The sequence below is a fragment of the Perognathus longimembris genome, chromosome 17 (assembly GCF_023159225.1).
Source record: "Perognathus longimembris pacificus isolate PPM17 chromosome 17, ASM2315922v1, whole genome shotgun sequence".
NCBI classification, from domain to species: Eukaryota; Metazoa; Chordata; class Mammalia; order Rodentia; family Heteromyidae; genus Perognathus; species Perognathus longimembris.
The window spans coordinates 28,658,156-28,677,020 of NC_063177.1; the positions used below are offsets into that span (position 1 = coordinate 28,658,156).

The following is an 18,865-nucleotide window of genomic DNA, read 5'->3' on the forward strand; positions in this document are numbered from 1 at the left end:
CCCTGGGACCTGGGGGAGGACAGGTGTGAGGTTTCTGCATCCAGGTCCTCAGGTTACCCACCCTGTGCACTGGGGGAAATCTAAGGGGCTCTGCAGGCTTGTTCTACTTCCTTCATCAGCAGCCAGTCAGGGGTCATCTCTGTCTCCCTGCAGCACTCAACAGTGGGGTTCAGAGAGATGGTTTCCCCAAGGTCGCAGAGCCAGTTCTGGGGCTGTGCCAACAGACCCCCCTCCCATGTGGTCTGGGTCACGTTTCCTCTAGTGGAATGTCCCCTGCCTGGAGCACACGTGGCTTTGCTTCGCAGGCCCCTTGGCTCTTAGCCCTGTAAGCCTTACTTGGCATTTTTTACTCTTAGGAAGTAGGCATTGCTAATTCTGGTCTCTCCTTTCTAGCTAGCTGTGTGACTTTGGGCAAGTTACCTGTCTTCTCTGAACCAGTCTCCACAGCTGTTAAATGAAGAAGCAGAGATAGGGAGTTGTAGTAAAGACGAAAGAAGTTGTAATAAAGATCCCAAGTGATCACCAGTGGCTCGTGCCCATAATCCTAACTACTCAGGAGAGTGAGATCTAAGAACTACTAGTTCAAAGCCAGCCAGAGCAGAAAAGTCTCCAATAAGCCAGCAAAAAGTTAGACATAGGGCTGTGGTTCAAATGGTAGAGCCAAAAAGCTAAGGGGTAGCATCCAGGCCTTGAGTTCAAGCCTTCATATAGGCAAAAAAAAAAAAAAAAATCAACATCAAAATGAGAGCTTAGCATAATTCATAAACCTAAGACAGCTGCATGCCCTCATTTTTCCATAGGTTTTAAGCTGCTTTTCTTTCCAGTTTCTTTTCAATTCTCATCACATCCTTTCTTCCTTTCTCCACTCCAGGAAGAAAGTCTCCACTTGGCGAAGGCCTTTGTGCTCTTCTAACTCTTTGCTAACCAGCCTTTCGAACAATAGCAGAAGAAACCTGAGATACCTCCCTGCTCTGCGGAAGGGTTAAACTGGTTTTCACTGAAGCAGTTGCAAAGGCAGCCCAAAGAGGATTTGCCCTGCCCTGCTCTGTCCTGCCCTGCCGGCTACCCCCTCAGCCCAGGCTTCAGACTCTTGTTTATGCTTAGCAAGTGGGGTGGGCCCTCGCAGTGCTATGGAGCTCATCATACATAGCCAGCCTTGCTTTGGAGAGCCCCAAAGGCAGACCTGTGGAAATGGCATATTTGTATGTTCTACCCTATCTATATTACTTCCCCAGGTTCCCTGTTACTCTTCTCTTCTTCCTTCCCCCCTCCTTCCTTCCTCTTTTTTTTTTTGTTGTTGCATTACCGAGGATTGAATTCAGGGCTTTGCGCTTGCCAGTCAAGCCCTCTACCACCACTTGGGTCACCCCCCTCACTCCCTTTGCCATCTGTTTGCTTTTCAGATAGGGGATCAAGCTTATATCCTCCTGCCCCTGGCTCCAGGGACAGCCTCGGACTGTGATCTTCCAATCAGCACTTCCTAAGTAGCTGAGATCACAGGCGCGCCACCACACCCACCTTGTGGGTGGAGAAAGAGGTTGTCCTATTTGCACAGGTTGGCGTCAAACTGTGATCCTCCCGATGGTAATCTCCTGGGTGTAATCTCACCTCCAGAGTAGCTGGGATTACAATCATGAGCCGCTGTGCCTGGCTTCCCATTACTGTTTGCAATCCTCACAGTTGCCCTTTTGTGGTCAAGTCTATGATTTTCCGTTGCTTGCTTTGTACCTCCCTGGTCTTGGGTCTCAGTCTCTTCACCATACCACGGAACAGGGGGTGGGGCTGGATTGGCATTGTTAGCCATTTACATGTTGTGACACACACACAACATGACATTTTTGCACTGGGGTGGGCGCTCGTACATGGAAGAGGCTGCACGTTCGCACTCAGAGGATGGTCATGTTTCCATTGCAATGAGACCACATCAGCAACACCTAGAGAGGCCACGTGGGGCCACAGCACAGAGGGTAAACTGGCCCTGCCTCTTGGGCAGGGCAGAGCTTGAGCAGCAGCCTGGGTCTGGCCCAGCACATATTCACTGCCCATGGGAGGGTTAAGCAAGGCTCTTGGGCTTCTGCACAGTCAGAGACTCAGAGCCTGGGGGACCTGTCCAGAGGACTGCTCATGGGAAAAATATAAGCCCTGCCATTTTTCTTCTTCCTCTCTGGGGCAGTCTGGGCCCTGGCCCCTTTCTCTGAGTGATTGTTCATGACAAGGTGAGGTGGGTCCTTGTCTTTCTTACTGAATTATCTGAGGGTCAGGGAGATGGTCACTTTCCTCCAGAGGGTCTTCCTTCATACAAGGCTGTGACCACCATGTGTGATGTCTTCTGGGATCTCCTGGCCTCAGAAGTCTCTATTGGAGGTCTTGGGGTGGGTTCCTAGAGCCCAGGACCAAAGCAGCCACGAGGGTGGAGCCCTGCCTCGGAGGGCATCAGGGCAGAGGAGAGGCATCCTGCCCACCCCCTGCTGTGCTGTGGAGGTGGGAGGTGTAAAGGGGGTCAGGGTAGCTGGAGTCAGCTGTGGGTGATTGTGCTTACTGGGCTGCCTTCCCGTGCTCATTCTCCTGACCAATCTGTGGGCTCATGGCTGAGGCCATCCTTCTGTTTCTCCTTGGGAAATGGCTTTGGCCTCCCTCGTCTGTGGCTTGTTTCTCTGCGTGAAGATGTGATAGATGGAGTCGGGCAATAAATCATGCTTCCCCCAGTCAACACATTACCACCGAAGCATTACACATGATAAAGTAATCTCTGTGTTCTGACACGGGAAGATGGCTACAATACACTACTAAGCAGAAAAATGTGGTGGCATAGAATGTGGAGTTTGACCACGTTTGAGTAAACTTGCGTACAGTAGTATATGCAAAGAACAAATGGAGACACATTGATGTTGTCATGTTAACATGCTTTTCCAAGTGGGAAAGGATTGTAGTTCTCCCTTCCCTTCCCTTTCCTTTCCTTCTTTTCCCTTCCCTTTCCTTCCCTTCCCTTCCCTTTTCTTTCTTTTTTTTTTTTTTTTAAGCCAATCATGAGGCTTGAACTCAGCCTGGGCACTGTCCCTGAGCTCCTTTTGCTCAAGGCTAGTGCTCTACCACTTGAGCAACAGCCCCACCCCCCCCCCTTGGCCTTTTGCTGTGCTTTAATTGGAGAGAAGAGTCTCACACTTTCCTGCCCAGACTGGCTTCGAACCATGATCCTCAGATCTCAGCCTCCTGAGTTGCTAGGATTGCAGCCGTGAGCCACCATTGTCCAGCTTAGGATTTTAGTTCTGTATCTTCAGTGTTCACTGGCTACTCAGAACTCACATTCTTTTAGTTTTCCACTTTCAAATCTAACCCACCTCTGGAATTAGGCAGACATCCAGCAGTTTGCAGAACTGGAGTCCGTTGACAATTTCCATGTCCTTCCAGGGAGGCAGAGATGAATGATTAGCTGCTAAGCATGGTGGCACCTGAGTATGAGGTCCTAATGAATCATGAAGGGACCAGGAATCAGTGACAGCAATGTGTCCTCTGCCCCTGGGTAGAAGGCCCTCCATTGTCCCTTCCCAGCCCTCAGTCTTACCTAGCTCACACCCTCAAACGTTTGACTGCTCTGACTATGACAAGAAGCATGCCACTGGTTTGCACACAAAATGTTTGTCCATCCCCTGTTAAGCGGGTGGTTTTCAATCCTAGGAAAGGGAGAATAGGTTTGTACTTGTTGTTATCAAATCGGAGTATCCCCTGATGGAGCAGTCCCTTAAAATGCAGTTGATAACAATCCAGCACCAGTGGCTCATGCCTGTAATCCTAGCTACTCAGGGGGCTGAGATCTGAGAATTGTGGCTTGAAGTCAGCCCAGGCAGGAAAGTCTGTGAGACTCCTATCTCCAATTAACCACCAAAAAGCTAGAAGTGGAGCTGTGGCTCAAGTGGTAGAGTACCAGCATTGGGCAATAAAGCTAAGGGATGTGCCCAGACCTGGAATTTAAGCCCCTTCCTGTACCAGCACAAATAAAGAAAATTATTGTAACTGTCTTGGGATAAGCTGGAGAAAGGTGAGACTTTATGATTTCGACACCAGAAGGTATCTAACAGAGATGTGACCTAGCCATAATTCACATGTCTAGGTCTGAGGGGGTGTGGTTTTTGGTTACAGAGTTCAGTCCCTAATTCTGCCTGACTTTCCATTCAACATCTGCATGGCACCACTGTGTTGAGTCTGGGGGTGCCTGACCAGGTTGCCTGGGGCGGAGGACCTGGGTTTGATGGTGGGGATTAAGAGCAGAACTGAAAACAAACATAGTTTTTCAAGACAGCCTTGAGAGCTCAGAGGCATGGCCTAAGTGGTGGAGCACCTGCCTAACAAGCACAAGGCTCTTGAGTTCAAACCACAGTAGTGCTCCCTCCTCCAAAAAATAATTTTCTTTGTCAGTACTGGAACTTGAACTCTGACCCTCGGTGCTGTCCCTGGGCTCCTTTTGCTCAAGGCTAGTGCTCTACCATTTGAGCCACAGCTCTGCTTCCGGTTTTTCTGTGCTTAATTGGGTATAAGACTCTCATGGGCTTTCCTGCCTGGGCTGGTTTTGAACCACAATCCTCAGATCTTAGCCTCCTGAGTAGCTAGGATTACAGGTGTGAGCCATGGGCACTCAGCTTCAATTTTTTTTTTTAAGACAGCTTTGAGAAGAAACTTCTGGATTAAAAAAGAGTATATGCAAGGACACTCAGTGCTCTGTAAAAATAAATCTGCATTCCTGATAAATTAAAAAGAAAACAAATAAAGCTTGTCAGCCTAACATGGGGAGGGGGGAATGAAGGCAGGGGAGATAACTTTATGTATCCTGCTTCCTCTACATTTTAGGGCCTGATCTAAGCTCTCCAAAAGTGGGGTCTGGGTCTGAGTCACCTCATCAGATCCAGGCCCTTCGTGAATGCAAATGATGTTTCCTTTCTCAGGCTGAAAGGTCCCAGTGATACTGAGGAATTCCCTGCACTCCCTGGGGTTCCATATAAGAGCAAGACCACCATATTGGAAGAAATATGGTGGTGATGCAGGGGAAGTGGTAGAAATCATCGTGTGGAGAGACAAATGACTAGCCGGCACTGAGCCCTTCCACTCCCATCTGGTCCTCAGGGGTCCTTGTAAGGAGAGTAGCAATCGTGGCTCATGGCTAGGGTAGTGACATACTTTCTGAGTTCAAATCCTGGCTCCTCCTACTCCCTTTGAATCTGTGCTTGGTTTTTCCATCTGCAAAATGGGGGTGCCAGCTCACACTTCAGAGTGTTGCCATGTGGTAACCCATATCAAGGTTAAGGGTTTTGGGGGTTCGAGTGGGCCATGCCATCTGTAGCTCTAGTTCATGGGAAAAGAACTATGGCCTGTCTGGGGGTGCAGCTCAGAGGTACAGCCTTTGCCTAGCTTGCACACAACCCTGACCTCCAATAAGAAAGGGAGGCGGGGATGCTAAGTGCCATTGGAGAGAAAGCAGGGAAGAGGTCTCCCCCTGGGCTGGGGAGGGGATTCCCTCTCCCCGTTCTTCCTAATAACCCCCTGGCCACCCCACCCCCCACCCCAGGGAGCTCTCGCTTGCTGTCTCTGACCACAGCTTCTCCCTGTTTCAGGTGGGACCCAGCTGGATCCAGCCGTCAAGATGCCCCGCGGGTGTGGATGACCGATGCCCCGCATGCCGCCACCTCGCTAGGACCAGGACCCCTCCCGAAGGGGCTGCCCGGGGCCTCCCCGCCGCCAGCGCGCGCGCTCTCCATACCCGAGCCCGGGCCTGGCGCTGGAGTGAGCTGCCCGCGCCCGCCGAGCAAGCAAGCCGGGGACGCCGCGCGCGGGCACCGCTCGGCTGGCCTGCAGGAGACGTCCTCCAGAATGACCAGCCTGTTCCGCCGGAGCAGCAGCGGTGGCGGGAGCGGTGGGAGCGGGGCCGCCGGGGCGCGGGGCCCCGGGAGCGGGGCCGGGGGAGGCAGCGCCGCCGCCCCGCAGGAGCTCAACAATAGCCGGCCAGCTCGCCAGGTGCGGCGCCTGGAGTTCAACCAGGCCATGGACGACTTCAAGACCATGTTCCCCAACATGGATTACGACATCATCGAGTGCGTGCTCCGCGCCAACAGCGGCGCCGTGGACGCCACCATCGACCAGCTGCTGCAGATGAACCTGGAGGCCGGGGCGGGCAGCCCCTACGAGGACAGCTCCGACTCCGAGGACAGCATCCCTCCCGAGGTAGGCGGGAGCCTCCCACCCACCGCAGTGCACACTTCCGACAGGGCTGGGCCCCCATCCGATGGTTCCGACCTGGGAAACTGCGGGGTCAGGAAGCCACCTTCTGCTAGGAGCAGAAGTCACAGGCAGTCACTCGACAGATACCAGCACTCACTCAGTGGTCAGGGTCAATCCAGGAGCTTGTTAAACACTCAGGTACTAGGGCTCCACTCACATCACTGATTCCAGACCTGGAGTCTCCTATAGTGTGTGTGTGTGTGTGTGTGTGTGTGTGTGTGTGTGTGTGCGCGCGTGCATGCATGTGTGTCCATGTGCTGGTACTAGGGCTTGAAATGTTTGTTTTTTTAATCAAAGCTGGCACTCTACCACTTAAGCCATACCTCCATTTCCCCCTTTTTGTTGTTTAATTGGAGATAAAAGTCTCACGGATTTCCCTGCCTGGGCTGGTTTTGAGCTTCAGTCTAAAGGTCTCAGCCTCCAGAGTAGCTCAGATTACAGGTGTGAGCCATCCTCTTTACAGTGGGAAACCTAGACCTACATATGGCCTCGGGGATCTCAAGCCAGCCCTGCAGGCCGCGTCTGTCCATGAGTCAGAGCTGTGTCCTGCATGGTGAAGCCTCTCCGCTGGTCCCCAGCCTCTTCCTGCCCATGGGGAATTCTGTCTCCAGGGGAAGAGAAGCGATGTGGGCAGTGGTACCTGTCCCTGAGTCACCTGCATCACCTGCAGCTCCCAGGCACATAGCAGGTGCTCAGGGAATATTCATTGGATGAGTAAACATTGCTGCTGTTCTTGTACAGCCTCCTAGCGCCTTTCCCCCCCCTTGGAAACCATTTCTTTGACCTGCCTGTTAGTCAGCCAGTGGAGGAAGTATTAGGAAATCCAGACCCTCCTTCATGGAGAGATAGGATCTGTGTGCTTACATATCTGTGCATGGTGCCCACAGCCCCGTGCTTCCCCGTGGGCTTCCCCAGCTCTGAGTCACCTTGGAGGTGTGCACCAGTTCCCCTCAGGCTCTTACACTCCTCCAGGTTGGGCACCTTCTCAGCACCCCCCCCAGCCCTCCCCCAGCCCCCACCTTTGGAGCCCTGCCTAGGCTCATCAGCAGGCAGCTCCTGAGCCAGCACAAAGTGCTGCAGAAAATTTATGAGCAGCAGCTGGAATGACAATAACTGCTGACTAGAAAAAGCCCCTTCCCTGAGCCTGATGGATGGCGGGCTGGCCCAAGGGGTATCCTTGCCACAGAGAAATAACTCCTGTCAGATAAATGGCCCAGACCTTGCCCCACTCAGAGCACCTGGCAGGCATCCATCACCCACAATGAGGTGAGCTATGAGGCCACCACGCCTCCTGCACCTTTAAAGCCAAAACAAGTTCCTTGTGGTTGGTGGGAAAAAGAGAGCCACCAGGAAGATGCAAAGGAGAGGGCTGTCTTTTTTTCTTTGTGCCAGTCCTGGGGTTTGAAATTTGGTCCTGGGTGCTGTCCCTGAGTTTCTTTTTGCTCAAGGCTAGCACTCTACCAGTTGAGCCACAGCACCACTTCCAGCTTTTTTTGTTTATGTGGTACTGAGGATTCGAACCCAGGGCTTCATGCATGCTAGGCAAGCACTCTACCACTAAGCCACATTCCCAGCCCCTGTCACTTAGCTTTTGTGCTCAAGGCTGTCACTGTACCTTGTGACCCACACCTCTACTTTCAGCTTTTTTTGCTGGCTAATTGGAGATAAGAGCCTCACAGACTTTGCTGTCCAGCTTGGCTTTGAACCATGATCCTCAGATCTCAGCCTCTTGAATAGCTAGGCTTCATCCTGGAGGCCTGAGCCACCAGCAGCTGCTGGGTGGGCTCCATAAAGCATGTGAGAAGCCAGATATCTGGGCCTGGGGGGATCTGCTTTTCTGGAGCCATTCCTCTCCAGGATCCTGCCTGGTGGCTTTGCTATGGAGGGGGTGTGTTTCTGGGGGCTGATGCCACAGAAAGCCCCAGCAGGCTTCCTCTGGGAACAGTTCCCCCAGCGCTCTTCTTCTCATCCAACTAGACCAACCCCAGCCTGAAACCCCATCTTTCAGGACTGGGGTGGGGGTGGGGCTGCAGGTGGCAGCAGCCAATCCCCGCCTTCCCCGCCCCCCCCCCACCCCGTGGGAAACAGTTCCTATTGAACTGCCACCCTCTGCCAGGAATCAGGAATCCTGTGGAATTTGCCATTGAGCAGGAACAGCACTTATACAGTCTCCCCCCGACCCAGCCCCAGCCCCACCTCCTCCTTGTGGAAACATGGGGTAAGCAGAGCAGCAGCACGAAAAGCAGTGACATTCTTCTTTCCCTGCAGAAGCATCTGTTTAAATACTTTCCGCCTCAAAGGAAAGAACGTTAGCGCATTCCAGAGCAGGAGGCCTCCTTGGGTCGGGCTGGCTGCATGTGCAAAGAGCACTGCGGCAGTGTGCACATGCCAGTGCTCCTTTGTGTGTGCATTTGTGCATGCTCACTCCCCTGGGGTGTTCCTGGGGGCATTGTGTGCCAGGCATGGCTGGCTGAGAGCAGAGACGTGCCAGCGCAGCCCAGCCCAGACTTGCAGGGGCAGCTTTAGCCACACACAGCCTCTGAGCCTTGCCCTGTGCCTCAGTCTTGGGGCAGATGGGAGCGGAGCCATGGGGAGGAGCCGGGAGGAACAGGAGGCCAAGGTGTGGGAGGAGGGATCTCTTGTTCCAGAGGCTTCTGAAGAAGGGTCTAAGTCAACCCAAGTGGCAGAAACCCAGGGTTCGCCCCTCTTTCTGGCTCCTGAGTGAAGAAAGAGTCCAGAAGGACGAGTGGGCTCTATTTAATGTGATTAGTTAGACATTGCACCTGAGGGAGAGACCGTAGTCCAAATTGAAGACTCAGATCTAATACCAGTGGGTGACTTTTGCTGTTGCTTTATTTACTTGGACCTCAGTTTCCTTATCTGCAAAATGGATGTGACAATCCATGTCCTACCTTGCCAGATAATAGACAGGAATGAGGGTAACAAGGGTGTTACCATCCGCAAAAAACACACGTATAAAAAGGATACAACATGGGGTACTGATGGCTCATGCCTGTAATCCTAGCTGCTCAGGAGGCTGAGATCTGAGGATGACAGTTCGAAGCCAGCCTTGGAAAGAAAGTCCCTGAGACTCGTATCTCCAATAAACTATTCAGAAAAAGCCAGAAGTAGCACTGTGGCTCAAGTGGTGAGCGCTAGCCTTGAGCACAAAGAGGCTCAGGGACAGTGTCCAGGCCCTGAGTTCAAGCCTCAGGACCAGCAAAAATAAGTAAATAAATACATATAAAAATTAAAAAGAACACAAATTACAGGGAAAATCTCACAGCGTGAATGCACTTCATTATCAGATGAAGAAACATCCTCAACAGAACGAGCTCTTTTCTTTCCTTACCCATCCCAGAGTTCACACTACTCTGACTTCCATCTCTGTGTTTGGCCTATTCTTGTGTGTGTGCATGCACACTTGCATGTACCAGTACCAGACCTTCAACTCAGTGCCTGAGCACTGTCCCTTCACTTTCTCACACAAGGCTACTACTGTATCACTTGAGCCACAACTCCACTTCTGTTTTTTTTTTGTTGTTGTTGTTTAACTGGAGATAAGTCTCAGGACTTTCCTGCTCAGGCTGGCTTTGAACCATGATCCTCAGATTTCAGCCTCTTGAGTAGCTAAGATTACAGATCAGAGCCAGTGGCACCTGGCTGTGTTTGGCCTCTTCCTGAACCTTCCTTGGAGGGCTAATTCTGTCATGAACATTCTTGTGGAGACGTGTGCTTTCTTGTCTGCTGAGTCCACTGGATTTTAGGGGCTGAGGTGGAGTTCATAGATAAAGGCCAGTTTTCCAGAGGAGCGGTTGTATCAATTTACACTCCCATCAGCCCAGCACAGGGCTCCTTATAAGGAACCACACTTGATTTTGTCTGAATGCCATTGAAATTTAAGGATAGATTCTAATATTTCTTTCTTGGTTGTCTTTGCTTTAGATCTTGGAAAGGACTCTGGAGCCCGATAGCTCTGACGAAGAGCCCCCGCCTGTGTACTCTCCGCCGGCCTACCACATGCACATGTTTGACAGGCCTTACCCTTTGGCTCCCCCAACTCCACCTCCTCGGTGAGAACTCATCTTGCCTCAGAGCAGAGGAGCGGGAAAACAGACCAGAGGGCCGCTTGTGTGCAAACACCGGGTGAAACTTGGCTGGACATCTCAGTTGAGCAGGTGTCTCCTGTGGCATGAGACAGTTGAGCTAGATGACAAGGAGTTACTGAACTCCTACTCTGGGCTACTTAGTAATGGGACAGAGTTAAGGATGGCCTGGCCTCTGCCTTCTGGGAGCTAATTAATAGTCAAGGGAGAGGCCAGAGTAAAAAGAACCAACACCTAGGATCTACACTGATATTTCCCTTCCTCAGCCCCACGGGAACGTTTTACTAATTAATCACTGTGTTCCAGATGGGAACCTCAGACACAGGGCCATCACTAACGGATGGAGTGGCCATCTATTTGTCGTTGCTGGAGTAGAGCAGTCCTAGGGTTTAAACTCGGTGCCTCTAAGCAAGTGCTCTACCACTTGAGCCACTCCCCTAGCCCTGTTTCGCTTTCATTTTGGTTTTAGGTAGGGATTCACTTTTGCTATCCTACCTTCTCCTGAGTGGCTTTCACATTTGAGATTACAGATGTGCACCACCACACTCAGCTTTGTTGGGAGAGTTCCTTTGCCATGGGAGCAGTTCTCTCTTTCCCTGGGATAGTTTGGTCACTAGAGGCAGGAGAGTAGACTGTGAAGTTCCTCAGGGACTCTGTCATTTGACAGCTTAAGATGAACCTGGCTGTCACCAGGGTCCCGGGTAGAGAGAGCTGCTTGTTTTCCAGAGCCCATGCTGATGCTGTGCCGCTGGATCTTGACATTGAGGCCAGCCCAGGCAAAGTTAGGGAGATGCTATCTCAGAAACAAAATACAGCCAGGTGCTGGTGGCTCCTGCCTGTAGCCCTAGCTACCGAGACGGCTGAGATCTGAGGATCACAGTTCGAAGCCCGGGAAGGCTCTTATCTCCAACTAACCACTATAAAGCCAGAAGTGAAGCTGTGGCTGTAGTGGTAAGGTGCCAGCCCTGAGCCTAAAAGCTAAGGGAGCGTACCCAGGCTCTGAGTTCAAGCCCCCATACAAACAAAGTAGAACAAAAAGTCAAGGGACATGGCTCAAGTGTTAGAACTCCAGTCCCTGAACTCAATTCCTAGTCCCACCAAAATAAAGAAAGAAAAGAGAAAAGAAAATGACATGAGTGGAATAGGGGTGCAAATTGTGCTGGAGTGGGAAGTGGGGGGTCAGTGAGTGGGGCTGGGTAGGACCTGACAGGATGTATATAGCATGGGATGGGTGGGTCACAGGGCCTAGCTTTTCTTTTGCCTCTCTGCCTGCTGCCTTCCTTCCTTCCTTCTTTCCTTCCTTCCTTCCTTCCTTCCTTCCTTCCTTCCTTCCTTCCTTCCTTCCTCCCTCTCTCCCTCCCTCCCTCCCTCCCTCCCTCCCTCCCTCCCTCCCTCCCTCCCTCCCTCCCTCCCTCCCTCCCTCCCTCCCTCCCTTCCTTCCTTCCTTCCTTCCTTCCTTCCTTCCTTCCTTCCTTCCTTCCTTCCCTCCTTCGCCTTCCCAACATGCTTTTATATAAATGTCCAGAGACTGTTAGGTTGCTCGGTAGAATAGTTCTGCCTGCTTCTCAGAAGGGAGAACTGAGCGTATGGGGAGAGTGAATGGCAGTGCTGATGTGTTGTGGAGACACGGCAGAAATCTAGACTGAGTTGTAGAGTCAGAGAGAGGCAGACTGCTTTTCCCACCCCTATTCTTCAGCTAAACCTCTGACTTATTGTCTTTGCTATGTGGCCTTGGGTTTATCCCTTAAACTCTCTGAGCTTCATTTGCCTCATCTGTGAAATGGGATTTTTTAAGGGGGGGTCAGTTGTGGGGCTTGAACTTGGGGCCTGTGTGCTATCCCTGAGCTGTTTTGCTCAAGGCTAATGCTCCACCACTTTAAGCCTCAGTGCCACTCAGAGATAAGGATCTCACAGACTTTCCTGCCTGGGCTGGCTTTGAACCACGATCCTCAGATCTCAGCCTCCTGAGTAGTCAAGATTACAAGTGTTGTGCCAAGTCGCGAAACGACCACCAAGAAGGCCACTGAGACTCAGACGTTCCGAAATGCAAAAGCAAGGCAAGGCTTTGTCCTACCCACCAACACAGCGGAGGTTAGGAGGAGCTACGATTCCACAGGGCTTATAAAGGCAAAAAACAAAGTTACAACAATCAGGTGTTCAAGCAAGCAAGATTAGGACACAGGTACAAATCTGATTGGCTCAGGGTTTGAGGCATTCTAGGGGTGGTCAGAGTTAAGCATTCCCAGCGGTTAGAGTTCTAGACCGACTGGGCCCTAATGGGCTTGTCCTGGGTCTGCTCACAGGGCCTGCTTATCTCAGGTTCACGTGGTAAAGTGGGGTTCATGTGGTAAGGTGGGGTTCACGTGGTAAAGTGGGGCCTGACTTCAAAGTCTGGCACTTCACAAGCATGAGCCACCAGCACCCGGCTGAAATGGGATTTCTGTTTTGCATTTCAGCACCGTTATGAGGACTGAATATGATTTTGCATGTAAAATGCTTAGTGCAGTACCAGGAACAGAGCAGACCTGTAATCAGTGGTTATAATCAGTAGTTTATTGCTCTTCCTGCCCCCAGCTGCACTAGCTGGCTGGCCTTCAGCTTTGGCTCTGACCCTGAACACTGGCACCAGTGGCAAGGCCTCCTCAGAGGCCAGCATTCACCAGCGGTAGAGCCTTGTCTCTGGGGCAGGGGAGCTAGCTCCAGGGCCTCACTCAGATCTGTGCATAGAGGACATGCACTTCCAGCCTTTATGGAGTCCCCTGGAACACAAAGAGGAGCCACCCTGCCTGGTGGAGATCAGAGACTAGGGGAGCCACAGACACAGGGGCAGGGAAGGTGACTAGCCAAGCTGTGACCAGAAGGCTGCACATATTAGCATGAACCTGAGGTGTTCCAGGCAAAGGACTGGCAACCGGAGAGGGGAAGCTACCTGGGGAGCTCCTGGAAGTATGGAACAGCTAGATGAATCTGGACAGGCTGGAGGCTCCTCCAAGGAGCTTCCATCTTACCCCATAGCTGTAGAAGCTGCTGAAGGGCCACATGAGCTAAGAGTGGTGTGGTCAGGTAGTTTTAGGAATCCCCCTCTGAGCCTTGGATCGTGGTCACATTTGAAAGGGAACATGGTCTGCTCCCCTTTCTGCTGTCTGATCCCTGGAATGAGCTTTAGAGGGCGCTTGCCAGGGGAGGCAGGCCTGGCACGCCAGGATCTCTGTGGCGAGGTTTCGCCTAGATGATCTATCTGTAGGCTTGGGACAGGGCCTGGCCCACGGGGATCTCACTGTGTCCCCAAATCCTGCCTAGTCTCGGAAGTGTTTCTCAGTCAGATCGGACATTCTCTGAGCACACTTGGGGTTCCAAAGGTGCCTGCAGCTCTGTTGTTGGAGGCTTTAGGAGTTGGGGGGGGGCAGGGGATCTTCCCCAGCCTCAGCCTCCTTCATCTTCCCACCCACCCTGACATTCCTCCATCCATCTGCGTGTCTCTGAAGCCTTGGGGACCTCTGCATAGGCCGCCTGCTGTTTTTCCATTGAAATGACAGCCTTGGAAGTTTTTGTTGTTTTTTTTTCCCCCACTGCCTCTCAGCTCATTTCTGACATTCCTTTCTGACCACAATGGAGTTGCCTGGGCTGCCTGGGCTTGGCTGCCCCACACCCCTTCCTGCTCCGGCAGCTGTGGGTGACCTCATCTCTGCCAGGGCCAGGCCTGGTGGGGGTTGGGCCTCCCAGGCTCAGTAGCTATTGAGGGAGACTCAGTAGACAACAGGGGCCCTTCCCACCTTATCCCACCTATCTGGGCCTCTCAGTAACAAAGTAGCTTAGAGGGGATCGGAGGACAACCTACCCCTGTGCTCCCCTCTTCTGTAAGACTCCGAGGTATAGTTAAATTGGGGTTGGCAATGTGTCCCAGATAACAATCCTGAGGCCTAAGAAAGGGTAATGCCCCGAGACGATTTCTGCTCCCCATGGCTGGAGGTGATCTTCTGTGCCCTGAGAATGCCAAACCACCCTCCCCTCCCCCCCAAGACTTGGCAAGAAAAGAAGCCTCCCCAGTTGCAGAAGTGGCTCCGGATTGGGAGTCCTCAGCCCGCTTCTTGTCTGTATTGTAGCCGGAGGGAGGGTGGCCCGAGCTTGAGGGGTTCCTTTGGCTCCAGGCCCTGAGCGGCTAGCACTTAGCAGCTGGTTATCCGTCTGCTGCTGCCCCCGCCCTCCCCTCACCCCCACTCAGCTAACCAGCCCAAAATAGAAAAAGGAAAGGAAGTTATTTCCACATTGGGAGGCAGCTGGGGAAAAGCTTTTCCCCAGCCAGGGGGCAGGCACGGGATTCCTGGAGCTGGGGAGGCCAAATCAAAGCCAGGCTGAGCCTGGGAGAGCAGCCCCCACCGCCCCCGGCCCGGCTGCCTTCTCAATGTGTCATTTCCCTGATTCAGCAGGACGCGTGGCCTGCGGTTGCCACGCTGCAGGCTGCCGAGTTACTGGAGGGGAGATACTGGCCGGGCTCCAGCTGCCCTTAGGCCTGGGCTAGGGCAGGAGCCTGCGGGTCAGGGCAGGTGCAGGCTGGCCTGGCCCCTCTCTCTCTCTTTCCTGGCCCTGCTTTGAGGATGGGCCTCTGCCCTGGCCCAGGTCCTTGTCACACACCTTGCCTGGGAAGAGTGGGCCCTGAGCACCCCTCGCCAAAAGAGCCTTCCAGGTAGCTCACACCTAGAATCCTAGCTACCCAGGAAGCTAAGATTTGAGGATCGTGGTTCAGAGCCAGCTGGGACAGGAAAGTTTGTGAGACTCTTAGCTCTAATTAACCACCAAAAAAGGCAGAAATGGAGCTGTGGCTCAAGTGGTAGCGCACCAGCCGTGAGCAGAAGAGCTAATGAAGAGTGCCCAGGCCCGGAGTTCAAGCCTCAGTACTGTTGTGTACAAGCACATATGCATGTGCATGCATGCATATGCACACACACACACATACACACATGAGACAGATAACCAACTGCTAAGTGCTCAGAGAAGGCTGTGCAAGATGCAGCTTATGAGGGGTCCCCTACATCTTGACAGGGAAGCAACAAGGTCTAGATGGGAAACGAGTCCTAGAGGGAACTAAGAGTCTTCCCAAGCCCACCTTGTTGGCTATGTTTAAGAGAGAATGGGAACTCAAATCTGCTCTGTTCTCTAGGGGTCCTGGTATCTCCCCTTCCCAATAAACCACCATACATCAGGCTGGTGTTTCTGTGTTTATCCCTTGAACCATACATGTTACTCAGTAGCCACAAGCTTGGTGCTATGAGGCATGAACACAGGAGGAAATGACCCCTGGCATCTGCATAGGACATTCGCTATCCTCTGTGTGTACATCCATGACATCAATGTTAGCACTATGAGGGCTAGAGGCCTAGGATGGCAGTGAATGATGGAAGAACAATGACAGCCTGAAGCCAAGGCCAAGGCCCAGCCCATTGAGAGAGGGCTGTGATCTTCCCAAGGAACTGGTGTCATGGGACTCCAAGTCTGTGGTTGAGTTGACTACCATCCCCTTATTACTCCTCACTCCTACCCCAAGGATTGATGTGCTGAGCTCAGGACCCCCTGCAAGCCAGAGGCGCTACCGGAACTGGAACCCACCTCTGCTAGGCAAGCTTCCTGATGACTTCCTGCGTATCCTGCCCCAGCAGCTGGACAGCATTCAGGTAACCGCTCCCCACCCTCCATGACTACCTGCCTGCCCAGCATCTCTCTTTGCCCACACGATCGGTTTGAGTCGGTTTTGCTTCCTGATTTTTAAAGCTCTGGTTGAGCTATTTCGGTTGCTCTCAGTTTGTAGGAGAGGGGCACTGAACCGAAAGCCTCGCCGCTTCCTGTCTGGGCCTGGTAGCTTCCTGTTTGATCCAGGGAAACTGATGGCTGGAGACTGGCTGAGGCCATCACCTTGGGCTAGAGGGAGGGGGGCATGGGCAGCCAAGAGCAGAGAGCCAGGATACTTCTTCTCCTTTCCTTGGGAAAGGGCCGGAGGCAGCCTCTCCCCTGATGCTGGCAGGTCCCACGATGGCCCTGCAAGGTGTGGCTCATGGGAGGCTGCTGATGCAAGGAGAGGTAGAAATTTAGGAGTCTGTGTGCCGACGATTGAGCATTTGCAAATCTCTTCAGAACCACCGAGGCTGTAGATGGAAGAATGAGGTGATCTGAGGTCAAGAGGAAAAATAGGTGTTAAACCCTTGCTGCTCCTGTAGCAGAGAAGGTTCTGACCCCTTGTGGTGGATTTGAGCTGACAAGTGGGTCCCATTGCGTGATGTGGACCTCAGGATGGGGCTGGAAGATCCGTGGGAAGGGTATGTGTGTGTGCACATGTGCATAGATGTTAGTGTCCGGTGTGCCATCAAGAGTAGGCATTCAGCCAGGTGCTGGTGGCTCACACCTGTAATCCTAGCTACTCAGGAAGCTGAGATCTGAGGACTGCGGTTCAAAGCCAGACTCATTATGTCCAGTCAACCAGCAGAGCTAAGGGACAGTACCCAGGCCTTGAGTTCAAGCCCCAGGACAGTCAATAAATGAGTAGGCCTTGGGCAGCATGCTTGCTTCCTCTTCAGGGTAACCCTGTGAGTGGAGAGGGAGGCATACCTCCTGTTCCTGCACCAATGACTAGTGACCAGGACAGCCGCTGGAAGCAGTACCTGGAGGACGAGAGGATTGCACTGTTCCTGCAAAATGAGGAGTTCATGAAGGAACTGCAGCGCAACCGGGACTTCCTCCTTGCACTGGAGAGAGGTGGGTACCAACTGGGTCCTGTAACCACTGTCTTGTGGCTGAAGAAGGAAGTGAGGTGAGCTTTTTAGTCTTGGAGCTCAGGTTGTGTTGGAGGTTGTGCGTCCTGCTGAAGTATGGCCCTCACCAGGTTCTGTCAGAGGTCACCAGAATTCTGTCGACAGGATCAGAAACACCTTGGGACTCCGAGAGAGAAAGGATGGTGTACCCACTGAGGCCTTCCCCGTACCCCTACACAACTGCTCTGTGATGAGCACTGATCTTTGCCCAGGGCCATGGGGGTAAGAGCACAGCTCCAGCCACAGGACAGAAATAATGGTAACTGTGCCAGAGTGGAAGGCTCCCACAGTGGAGGATGTTAGGACAGAGTATTTGGGTGGGACAAGCTGCTTTTCAACGAAGCTGCCTTTCCCCTTCAGGAGGAAGAGTGTTTAGGGTAGGGTGTGGAGAGAGGGTTGTGGAAGTCAGAGAGGTGGAGACTGTTCTGTGTTGGTCTGGGAGGAGCAGACTGTGTTGTGAGGATGTTGTGTCAGGCTGCCCCCAGTCTGCAGCAAAGTTGCTGGTCTTTCCTTAGACTAGGGGAGCTGAACTCCACCATCCCTCCGGGAGCTTCTGTCTGCCATATGAACATTCTAGAATGTTAGAACCAGGCAGTTGTTTCTATTATCACTGGTTCTCCAAGAGCTGGTAGCCCAGCTCTTGTCTGCTTGTCTGTTTTGTGTGCATGTGTGCAATCATGTGAGATTCTAGGGGTTCAGCTTCCGGCAATCCGTGGCATACTTTCTGGGAGCCCTGGAGTTTACTTACTTCCCTGACAGGAAGGAATATGTTCCTTTTCCAGATCGCTTGAAGTATGAGTCCCAGAAATCCAAATCTAGCAGTGTGGCTGTCGGAAATGACTTTGGCTTTCCCTCTTCAGTCCAAGGTAACTTTGCTTTCTTACCAGAGAACCCTGGAGGAAACGGGGAACTTGTGCCCCAGCTTTACTTTGCTCATATGGAATTAAGGGTAGAGTGAATAAACAGATTGTGGGTGGGGGCCTGAGATGGCCCAGCAGGCTGGAGGGGACATTTCCTATGAAGTAAGCATCTGGGGTTCTTGCTAATGCCACACCTGGGAGTTAACACAGGCTGGCTGAACTCCCCCTGTGTGGAAGGGGATTCCATGAACCATGTAATGTCCCTTGGTAGCAAGTGGGGATTTGTGATCCTTGATCTCTATCCTGGAGGAGCTCACTGTCTTGTATGAAGATACATCCAAGCAATGGGAAAAAGCAAACCAGCAAAGCCAGCAAGATGTTTGTTAACTTAGGAAATGCATGGAGAGGAGGAGGGCAGGATTAATCTGGGAAAGGTCCAACTGTTAATCTCCTAAGTAACTAGGGGTTATCTGCCATGGACCAGGCCCTGCCCTAGGTGTGGAAGCACAAGGAATTTGGAGCATTGAGTCCAAGAGAACCAGCCAGGCCCTTTGTCTCAGAAGTCCTATTGGCTGAGACAGGCCAAGGGCTGGGCAGGAGTACTGGTGGGATTCATGGACCGGAGGGTTGAGCTGGGGCTGGGAATGTGGGGGCAGAGGCCCTGCTTTCACACTCAACATCTGGACTCTGCACCTGTGAGGACCCAGTGGCCTTTAGCCAGTCACTGCACTCCCCCCCAGCCCCCACATCCTCAGACAGACTCAGCAGCTTTGCCTGGAAGTGCCCTTCCATCAGGCCGTGGAGCGGGGTGTGCGGGAGCAGGAGGATGGGG

At 52.6% G+C, this 18,865-nt stretch overlaps 1 protein-coding gene across 2 annotated transcripts in view; it reads left to right on the forward strand.

The window, feature by feature from the left end:
• The window catches only part of Cuedc1 (CUE domain containing 1), an 87,284-nt gene that overhangs the window by 63,897 nt on the left and 4,522 nt on the right, over positions 1-18,865 (forward strand). For both annotated transcript variants that reach the window (XM_048364944.1, XM_048364945.1), the window contains exons 2-6: positions 5,604-6,210; positions 10,213-10,340; positions 15,916-16,042; positions 16,940-17,117; positions 17,956-18,039. In XM_048364944.1, coding sequence (XP_048220901.1) covers positions 5,650-6,210; positions 10,213-10,340; positions 15,916-16,042; positions 16,940-17,117; positions 17,956-18,039 — 1,078 coding nt within the window. In that variant the 5' untranslated portion in view covers positions 5,604-5,649. The remainder of the gene's footprint in view (positions 1-5,603; positions 6,211-10,212; positions 10,341-15,915; positions 16,043-16,939; positions 17,118-17,955; positions 18,040-18,865) is intronic.